The sequence below is a fragment of the Lytechinus variegatus genome, chromosome 5 (genome assembly GCF_018143015.1).
Source record: "Lytechinus variegatus isolate NC3 chromosome 5, Lvar_3.0, whole genome shotgun sequence".
Lineage (NCBI taxonomy): Eukaryota > Metazoa > Echinodermata > Echinoidea > Temnopleuroida > Toxopneustidae > Lytechinus > Lytechinus variegatus.
This window is the reverse complement of record NC_054744.1, coordinates 38,659,583-38,670,852: the sequence shown is the minus strand read 5'-3', so window position 1 is coordinate 38,670,852 and position 11,270 is coordinate 38,659,583. Positions and strand designations below refer to the sequence as shown.

General features: G+C 36.2%; 1 protein-coding gene across 1 annotated transcript; it reads right to left on the bottom strand.

The window, feature by feature from the left end:
* Positions 1–2,252: 2,252 nt before the first annotated feature.
* Positions 2,253–6,108, bottom strand: LOC121414936 (trans-L-3-hydroxyproline dehydratase-like). Its single transcript, XM_041607982.1, has 3 exons — positions 5,518–6,108; positions 3,806–4,098; positions 2,253–2,970 (listed from the first exon to the last, which is right to left on the bottom strand). Exons 1-3 carry the CDS (start codon positions 6,002–6,004, stop codon positions 2,707–2,709), a joined length of 1,044 nt encoding a protein of 347 aa, XP_041463916.1. The 5' UTR covers positions 6,005–6,108; the 3' UTR covers positions 2,253–2,706.
* Between the last annotated feature and the right edge of the window lie 5,162 nt (positions 6,109–11,270).

The window sequence follows — 11,270 nt, the reverse complement described above, 5'->3', positions numbered from 1 at the left end:
CAAGTTTCATCAAAATGGATTGTGAAATAAGCAAGTTATGGACGCTTATAAGGTCTTGTTTTACTTTCTATGGGGATCTGCAAATTGGCAAACATGCTTCAAAATGGCTTATATTGTGGACAACTCTCCACTTGTTTTGTACTCGATTTTTCAGATTTTCCACATCTTTCAAATTGCATATTGCCCCTCCCATGAATATATGTCATGGAAAAATATAATTCACACCACATATGTCAAGGTCAGGAGGAAATGTTGTGAAATATGTAAAATAAAGGGAAAAATCTGAAAATTTGTGTACAAAACAAATTGAGAGTTGTCCACAAAATCAGCCATTTGAAGCATGTTTGCCAATCTGAGGATACCCATAGAAAGTACAAGACGTCCATAACTTTCCTATTTCAGAATCGATTTTGATGAAACTTTTTTTTAATTGTTCCTCTTGTTTTACTCTTTCCAAAAAAGATTGCTTCTCTTCTTGGGTTTTGGTTTCCTTTGATTATGTACAGTAATTGATCAATTGATTTGTAATTGAGCCCAAACCTGCTCAAGTATAATTCGCATTACTGACCCTTCACCAAAGCATGATAGAGGCTTTTTGAAAAGAGAGATAAATCCACTCAGAATACTACCCTGGAGGGTTAGGTAACTTGGGTGTTCAAACCTACATTAAGTGCATTTGAAAAATACACAGGAGGTGTCTGTTAGCAATATTAATAGTTGAATTAAAAATTACAGTGATCATACATGTATATTGTCAATTTGTAATAGAAAAGGTATTTTTCAATAAAATGTATCTTTGAATATTGCAGTTACATTTATTTGTTTTTGAACTCCAAGAGCAAGATTTGTTTTCAATTCAAGGAGATAATAGTTTACCCCCCCCAAAAAAAAAAGAAAAACAGTGCATATGTCTCTTTCTGCTATGCATCTGAGATATAAACTACCTTGACTTTTTAAAAGATATAAGAAGATTAAGCAAAGGGGGACTCGGAGGAGGGGAGAAGAAGGAAGAGGAGAAGAAATAGGAGAAAGATGAGGGGGAGGCGAGAGAGGGGAGAAAGAGAGAGAGCAGAGAAAGAGCAGATGAAAGAGGAGAAAGAGGGGGAGGAGAAGGAGGAGAAAGAGGGGGGGGGGGGAGGAAAAGGAAGAGGGGAGTTAATACAGGGTGTACATACAATTGATATACCAATACCATAAAAAAATGATGAATACATAATTAGCCCTATTGAATTCTATTGTCCTGGCTCCTAACATTTACATTACTACCATGGAAAATTCTGCTCCTCTTGAAATCATTTCCATTATTAACTCCATTCCATGCAATGTATGTACATATCACTTAAAAAGGAACCTGCCATTCAGAAATCTTTTTTTTTTTCATCGGTATTACTGACGCTGGCATCACATTTAATTGACCTGTAAGAGAGTCTGGTGCCATAAAAAATGGCATACCCCGGTAGGTAAAAATAAAACAGCCTCTGGCAGTCTCACCTGCATTATGTGATTCAATATATAGCGGCAGTGCTGACTTTGAATACTACAAAATAATAATTCGCAAAAAAAAATGCCATTCATATGATACAATGCACATTGAACCTGAATGATAATTGACCTTGATCATGTGACCTAAGACTTGTCAGTGATAATTGATTACCCCTATGTCCACATTTCATAAATTATCCATAAACTTTGAAATCTGACAGCAATTTAATAATTACCTCCAACATGGTCAAAGTTCATTGACCATAAATGACCTTTGACTTTGGTCATATGACCTGAAACTCCCACGAGATGTTCAGTGATACTTGATAACTTTTATGGCCATATTCTATAAAAAAATAGATCCACATACTTTCAGAGTTATATGGGTATTCAACAAATACCTCCACATGGTCAAAGTTCGTTGACCTTAAATGACCTTTGACCTTGGTCATGTGGTCTGAAACTTATACAGGATGTTCAGTGATACTTGATTACTCTTATGTCCAAGTTTTATGAACTAAACCAATAACTTATGATGGTAATTCAACAAATACCCCCAACATGGTCAAAGTTCATTGACCTTGAATGACCTTTGAGCTTCGTCATTTGACCTAAAACTCGCACAGGATGTTCAGTGATACTTGAATCCTCTCATGTCCAAGTTATATGAATCAGCTCCACAAACTTTCAAAGTTATGATGGTAATTCAACAAATACCCCAAACTTGGTCAAAGTTCATTGACCCTAAATGACCTTTGACCTTGATCATGTGACTTGAAACTTGGGCAGGATGTTCAGTAATACTTGATTAACCTTATGTCCAAGTTTCATGAACTAGGCCCACTTTCGAAGTTATAACGAAATTTCCAAAACTTAACCTCTGTTTAATATTTTGATGTTGATTCCCCAACATGGTCTACCAGTAAGTTCATTGACCCTAAATGACCTTTGACCTTGATCATAAGACCTGAACCTCAAGCAGGATGTTCAGTAATACTTGATTAACCTTATGTAAAAGTTTCATGAACTTGGTCCATATACTTTCTCAGTTGATGATGTCATTTCATAAACTTGATGTTGACGCAGCCGCCATCGCCATCGGAGAAGCGGTGCCTTTAGTCTCACTCTGCTTTGCAGACGAGACAAAAACTGGAACCTGTCCTCAATAAAATAGACAAATGTTTTTATTTCAGTATTATTTTGAGTGAACCCCTAAAAAGTCCTCTATTGAACAACAAATCCTTTTCCCAATTCATCATCGTCTTCACATATAAAGGTGCTTTCTCCTATGTAGTGCCCTTTTCCTGATATTTCAACCACAACTTCATCAAAGCGGCCCACCTTTGTCTTTTCCACTGCTTTTCCTGTGAATGTTGTTCCTGTGACCCCACTCCTAAAGGATCTAGTCTGGTCCAAATCTATCAGTCCTTTATGAAGCTGAAGAGCGATGCGGGCAGTGACACCTGACCCACAGGGGGATCTGTCAATCTGGTGGGGAAAAGTACAATTTCGTAAAAAATACAGAAAAATTTGATCATCGTGGTAGGAGAAATAGCTGAAAAGTTAATCCGTTGTCACACAATAGAGCAAACTGGTATTGCAACATTTCGACTGCTACCTGCAAGTCGCATTGCCTTTAACAGAGACTAGCCTGTAGCAGTTGAAACGTTGCGCTACTAGTTTGTTCCATAATGTGACACATTAACTTCACCTAAATAAAATTTAGTTTACAACAATAATATATGATAAAACCTGATCAACACAAATATTATATGTCTTAATTTTAATTCTCCCCCCCCCAAAAAAAAAATATCCAAAATATATCAAAAAAACTGATAAAAATTTGGCAAATTTTGTACCATTCCTTGCTCATATTAATTTGATACAAGATGGTATTGAGAAAGCCTGAACTTATGAACATGTATTACAATTCAAATTAATTAGTAATTCCATTAAACTAAATGTTCTCCCATTTACGAGATAAAGCAAAGTTATGGAATATTTCTATCATACTTTATTTCTATGAAACAGTACTATGACGGAATATGCTACAAATAAAACAATGATGGAATCTTAAGATTTTCATATATTTTGTACCATATCATATGAAATTATAAAAATACATTCATTTTTTTTCTTTAAGAATTAAAAACTACAGGAGAGAAACTAATGATCTAAAAAGATCATCATTCATTCATCTGTTATTCTTACTAGACTCAGGGAGACAGTGAATTAGAAAAGAATTAAACAATTCAGATTTCCTTAAAAAAGAAATATAGGCGAGAGAGGATATGACATCATAGCTTATTAAAAATCAGCTAACCTGAGAATCAGCAAAATTACAAATATTGGTTGTTGGCTCCTCGCTCCAAGTATCCTCTCCATCTGTGATGATAGTCCCGTAGAGGAAGGCGAGGTCTGGACTGTCTGGATGTTCCAGGATCACTGCATCCTTGGTTGCCATGGTAACAGCTGTTCCAGCTGCCTGGATGCTTTGGAAAGAAGATTTTCCGAGGTCAAGACCAAGTTGGTCTGCAGAGACTAAGGCATAGAAGGCACCCCCGTAGCTGATGTCAATTGTTACTTCACCATAGTTTGGTACATTCAACTTTATATCTGAGGGAAGTTGAAGAATGAACATCATTATTTCAACAATCTCACTTGGAGTTGGTTGTATACAAAAATCCCTTCTAAAACAAACTAGAATGGAACAGGCTAAAACAGAACAGAATCGACTTCAACTTTCAAGACCTAAGTAAATTAACAGAGGATGACAATGCTTGTTGGTGTCTGGTGATAATAGCTTGGTTGGCAGGTTTGAATTTCTTTGTAATAAACTTGGTGAGTAAAATTGAGGCTTAACAGTATACGATTCAGATTTTGTCATTGTCATAATGATGATAATGAATTAATGGAACATCATGTAGGGGAAGGCGGGGTAAGTTGTGACAGTTTTTGCTTTTTGCATGTTAGAATTGATATGATTAATAATCTTGTCGAAATAAGTACCTTGCCTTAAAATTTAATTCTTCTGAAATATTTTCCACCTATATATAACTTTCTATCCCCACACTGAAAGTCATCGTGACCTTTGAAAAAAACGATGTCAAATGGCTCAACTTGCCCCATATATGGGGTAAGTTTGAGCCACCTTCTGGGGTAAGTTGAGCCACAAAAACTATGTACAAAATGTATGAGGGGAGAACCAGCATGTCAATTTTTTGTTTAAAGTCTTTTCACTTGCTAATTTTCTATAAATACTAACATCCTTTAAAAGGAAAAGAGCAGTCATTTAAATTTGCTCCTTTCAGCCAGCATTTCAATCGATTTTTACGGTTTGTTTGTCTTTTAAGATACATTACCATAGGAATTACCATGGCTCAACTTGCCCCATGCTGTTTGGCTCAACTTACCCCAGTGCGAACTTAGTGCGATAATTTTGTATCCACACATTTATTATGCATCCATCATATAAAAGACTATGACAAGAATGGAGATCCATACCTGGACTAATAATGTTGTTATCATGTCTTTATTATATTTAAAGATGTGTGTGTTTATAAAGCACTTATCTATTTCACACTCTTTTTTACTTTTTTGGCTGAAATTCATATTTTTCCCTCTAAAAAACTACTTTTTGTTTCAAAGTTGAAAACAATGTGGTGGGGTTAGGGGTTATGCTATGGGTCATCAATACATGACACCACCACAATGTCTGACTCATTCATTATTGGCCTGAAGCTGGTGGCTCAACTTGCCCCTATGCTCAACTTACCCCGCCTTCCCCTACATGTAGGCCCAGATGTAGGCCTACATTGTCTACAGATTTCTACTAGGCTAGTTAGTTATAGTTTTTACAGTGCTCAAGAAGCTGAAGCTGGTAATAGATAAATGTATATATATATAATAGGTCTAAAGACTCTGATCTAATTCTACTGTCTGTGGAAATGTCAAGTACTTTCAAATTCAACCATGTCCATGAAATTTTCTAATCACAACAACAGGCTGCTATTAAAACTTTCCAGTTTCAGTTACCTGTTCTAAAAACAAAAGCAGGGGAACTCAGAAATCTCGCTCTTCCAGAAGTTTTCCTTTTGTCATCATACTCTACAAAAGACCTCACCAATCCGCAAGGGCACTGAAGATTAATTTCTGTTTCTGGAGAAACTGGTTCAACAAGTCCAAAATCAACAGCATATCTGGCCAAAGCAAGTGTTGCGTGGCCACACATTGTACTATAACCTTCATTGTGCATGAACAGAGAAGCAAAATGGGCTCTCGGGTGATCTGGTTTGACGAGGAGGGCTCCATACATGTCGTAATGCCCTCTCGGTTCCAGCATCAGTGCTTTCCGAAGGTGGTCCAGGTTCTTTCGGACGTAGGAGCGCTTCGCCAGGATCGTGTCCCCGACGATATCGGGGTAGCCGGAGGTGATAATCCGTAACGGCTCACCGCAAGTGTGCATTTCCATCGTTTTGATTTTGAACGAGCATTTTGGCACAACAGCAGCAATATCTGACATTTTGTTTGATGAGATATATCTCTGTAAGGTATTCTCTTTAAAACTGTGTACGTCCACAAACAAGTTAACGAAATTGTTAGCAGCTGTAACTTGTTTAGCGACACGTTGCGTTGTATGGAAAGCTATGCGACTATTTAATCCGTTATTATTAGATTATGGGCTGAAACCTGAACTAAGTTTAAACCAAGTTTATTTATAAAGTTTGTTCATCCGTTATGCAAAAAATTAGGGGAATTCTATGTAAAAAAATATCACAAAACTTGGATGTGGTTAATTGTGATATGACGAGACCAATATATTTTTTTTTACAGGAAAACATTTATGGAACTCGATGGCTACCCATACATTGATGGGCGCGGAAGTGGGCGGGGCTTTCAAAGGTGGCATGCAGTTTGCAAAGTGGCGACTCGTCCACTTACCACTTACATTTAATGTCATTCCGTCTATCAACATTTCGTCTAACAACCATGTGGTCCAATCATCACTTCATCTAATCACAATTTCGTCTATGATCATTTCGTCTCACAATTCATTCATTTTGTACAATTTAACACAAAGTCCAATTACACCAAATACTGACTCAATGGCTATTGGACGAATTAACGTTCTGGTTATTAGACGGAATTGCATATTAGACTAAATTAAAGTAGACCATGTGGTGAATGGACGAGTTGGCAATTGGACGAATTGGAAATAAACCATCCCCTCTGGTGGTCTTATACGTACACTATCCATGACAACGCATGATAATCCCCCCCCCCGGCGCCGCCCCGTCCCCCCACCCCCCCCCCCCCCCCCCGGATTTCCCAGGAAAAACATATTCAAAGGGAAAAAGGATCAATATAAGGGAGAAAGAAATGCAAATGCAAAGAAAATGAAAAAAAGAGGAAAGGGAGAAAAAGGAAAGTGAAGAAGTGAAAAGAAAGAAAGAAAAAATAACTTTGAAAAACGGAAGAAAAACGGGAAAGGGAAAGAAGAATACGTGAGAAAGAACAAATCACCCCGAATTAGTATGATTATAAGAAATTAAATTAAACAAAATGGACTTAATAGCACTGGCATACAGATGGAAGGGTCTGGGCCATGGTCCTAAGAACTTCTACAACCATCAAGAACAAAAAAAAGAATAGGAGGAAAGAAAGAAAAGCAAAGGAAAAGTGCAAGATATGTTATTTTCTGAATATCATGTCAAAATCTCAAAATCTCTTTAGCTCAAAGTTAGATCCTCATGAAAATGAAGGTTTTTTTCTTGCTCGCTTAGCTCGCTTGGACTTACATTCGGCAACTTTTTGCCACGCACGCCATACTGTGCCCCCTCTTTTTTTCATCACGCTTGTGCTGCATATAGAGCTTCGTCCTATAATGCTCGCGCACAATCATAAAATAATCCATTTCACAGTGGCCTACAAACCAAGAAAGAGATTAAAAAAGAAAAGAGAGAAGGGTGAATATGACACCATTTTCAGAATACTATGTCAAAATTTATCAAAAAATAAGACCTTTGTAATAAAAATTTCGAATTTTTTGCTCGCTTGCATGTTTTTCTTATAAATTTTGTCTGATCGATACGCCATATGTGGCCCCCTAATTTGTTTGGCCTCATTACGCCACTGTCTGTTCATTACTATGATATGACCGGGAAATTTTTGGTTCTTGCTCCTCCCTCCCCCCCCCCCCCTTTCTGGCCACTGACCCCTGTTACCCCTCGGATGCAAAATTGCAGAAAGCAAACGTAATGCTGCCTATACTGGCTCATTATGAGAGCACGTCATAATTCTTAGACCAGTGTCTATCCAAGAAATGAATGAGTTGACTGAAGGAAGGTGCCGATACAACACTATCAGGAAGACATATTTACTGATCTGTTAGAGAAAAAAAAACTCAATCTCATGCAGAGAAAATTTCTTATCCAATTAACTTCATCCTGTGACCTCCTCTGCTACAAATTATTTTTTTTTACTTTCTATATTCCAGACATCAATCATAGCTCCTTCGCCTATGAGCAAGACTTGGTAGCTTGAGTTTTGTGAGGCGTTCCATACACCTGGAATTTTTTTGTAGCTCTTCTCTGCTCACTTTATATCTTTCTTTGTTTACTTATATGTATAGGCTATGGATGATCAGAACAATTTCCCTTATCTTCCTTTTCTTTTCTCCTCCCTTTCTCATCCACTCATTTATCTTCCTACCCGTTTCCCCTTATTTCTTTTATGAAACAATATCATGCCGAAAATGTGACATTTATGTACCGTGTCGAAAACTAATAGAAGATGGTATTCATAAAAGGGTGATTTTTTTCATTCTTGTTATCTAGGATCTTCTTATCAAACTTATAAGGATAATATTTGGTTGCTGAATGGCCTGTAACGATTTTCGTTGAACTGTCTTTTCTTTATAAATTTTATAAAAAAGACGTGTGAAAAAAAGTTTTTTGTCATGGTATGCAAATGATATTTTCCCGGATTAATTTGCATATTCAATTTGTAATATACAAATATATCAGGCTTTGAAAAAGTATAGTGGGAGTTATTTTTCCGAGGTTGGACTGGCAATTACTATACTCATGAATATTCTTAAGAGGGATACAATAACAAAAATATAGTCATTATTATTTTAAACACAAGCTTGTAGTTTGCAAAATTTCGATGCAGTTGAGATCAGGGGAGCGTTTCATGAAAGGACTTGTCGGACGTTTTATCCGACAAGTCCCATTTTATTCGACAGTTACTGTAGTAACAGTGCCTCTCAGCCAATCAAAATCAAGGAAAGATGTCAGATCTGACAACTTGTCAGACAAAAATGTTGATGAAACGGTCCCCAGAAGGAGGGGGGGGGGGGGGTTGGGGATCATGCCCCCATCTCTGTTACCTCCCGACGATAGCCCAGTCCTATATTAGGGTTAACACATAGGGAAGTGTCAGTTCCCTGGTTAACAGTTTGCCTTATAGTACTTCCATTACAGAAAATTGATCCCGGCTTTATATTTTGAGAGACGTTGGCTCACCAAAACAGGGGGGTAATAATAAATAATTACCCCCCCCCCCCTGGATCCGCAAGTGCTGCAAACATTCCTAAAGAGGTCCCTTTACCCTTTTCTCAGGTCAGTATATTACAAATTTCATCTCGCGCATCTCGTAAGATAAGCATCTTGAAAACCATTACGAAAATTGCTCTAAGCGTTCACTTTCCAGGTCTAAATAAATAAAATACCCCCAAATTAGAGCTTGCACTCGCCAGGAGATTGGGGAAAATGTGGATGAACATTTTTCTGGACCACCTATTGGCGAAATCTTGATCGGCCCTGGGGAGTAACGGATCTGATCACATACTACAAAGGTTAACTCTTTTAAATTCGGAACCCCCTTCTAGAAATCCTGGCTACGGCCCTGGGGAAGGGATGGGGTAACCTTTAAAACGAAATTCACCCTGAAAAAATTATTGTTGTAAAATTAGAAGAAACAAAAATAATTTAAACAATTTTACTGAAATATTAAGGAGAAGTCATTAAAGATTATATAATATATTTTTCCTAACAAATTGATTTATGTTTACGAAAAATGTAATGAAATGGAAGAAAAATAAATGTTTATTTGAATTGAATTTAATTAAGAAAGTTATTAGAATTTGAAGTCGTTGATTCGTGACGTCAAACTACGAGCATATGCCCCATTTGTTATGTAATATATAATGCATGAATTTCAATTTTGATATTATGGCTCATGATGACTAAAAAGATTTTTATTTCAGGGGCAATGGTGAAATAATATGTACGTACTTGATATTTTGAAGGATTTTTTTTTAATAGAAAATGTCATTTTATTAATTTTTTTACTACACAATATGTGGGGAAGCTGATCGCATATGACGTCACAAAATAAAACAAAACCTGATAAAAGACTGTCAAATATTTATGTAATTCCCTCAAACTCTCACCAATATTGTTTTAATTTTTCTTTTTTCACAAACTTTTTTGATAGGGTGAACTTCCCTTCAAATGGTCTCCATTAATAAAAGTGGCATACTGCCATCTACTGTTCTTAAATGGAGAGGTTTATGTGAATCCTCATCAAGGCAAGGTAATGAATCAGTTATGCACTTTATCCATTTTTTTCATTCTTTAAGTCAACAATTCGAATAAACGTAATTTCATATAATAAAATACCAAAGACCATGGGCATATTCAGGGAGATATGTATGGAACAGTTTCACCGAAATATTTAATGCAATACTTTGATTTGAAATGCGATAACGTATTCCTTGTCCTATTTGACGTAATTTTCACTGCTTTCTTTTACTTCATCTATTCAAATTATGCTTTTTAGCCTGGAGTATTTCTGGAAGAGCTTGAAATATTTTCAAAGAGACACAGAAGGATGATTAATTCACAATATTATGCTTATAAATGAAACACCTCTTTTGCCTATAAAATCAAATGACGTTTTCTTTATCCAGTTCAAGGGCAATGAGTTTTCTTTAAAAGTCAAGTCCACCCCAGAAAAAATATTTAATTTGAATCAATAGAGACAAATCAAACGAGCATAATGATGAAAAATTCATCGAAATCGGATGTGTATTAAGAAAGTTATGACCTTTTAAATTTTCGCTCATTTTCATAAAAGAGCCAATTATTTACAACTCAGTGACGTGCATGATGTCCTTCATTTACTACATTTTTTCTTCAAATTTTTGAATATTATATTCCATTTTTTAGGGAGGAAACTTTGTTTCAAAGGATGAGGAGATAATTAGATCATTCCATATTTCATTCAATAAAAATACAAAAGAAATAGTGACGTCATCAGACCGCTCATTTGCACACAGACCTGGATGTGCATTTAAATGTTTAGTGAAATGAAATGAAACTTAAAAATGTCATAACTTTCTTACTCTTACATCCGATTTTTCTGAGGTTTTCAGTGTTTTTTTTTTTTTTACTAAACTCGTTGCTGGGGTGAAATTCCTGTCATTTAAGTATTCTTGTTTGTGTATGTGTGTGAAAGGAATTATGTGGGAGAGGATCATTGATCATTTTTATATGTAGAATCTGAGGATAATTCAGGACTGTTTTCTTTTCTATGAAGTAACATGATCCTTCATTGCGTCATTAAAATAAGATCACTGCCACCACCATCCGTCATCCAAATCATTACCACCACCATCATCATCACCATCATTATCTCCATCATTATCTCCATTATCATCATCACTATCATTATCAGCATCACCACCACCACCATTACCATCATCATCACTATCATTATCACCA

Coding starts and splice junctions, on each gene's coding strand:
- LOC121414936 (XM_041607982.1), bottom strand. CDS start 6,004: ATGTCAGATATTGCTGCTGTTGTGCCAAAATGCTCGTTCAAAATCAAA. Junction 4,099..5,517: donor TGCTTTTGTTTTTAGAACAG/GTAACTGAAACT, acceptor AACTTCCCTCAG/ATATAAAGTTGAATGTACCA. Junction 2,971..3,805: donor GTAATTTTGCTGATTCTCAG/GTTAGCTGATTT, acceptor TTTCCCCACCAG/ATTGACAGATCCCCCTGTGG.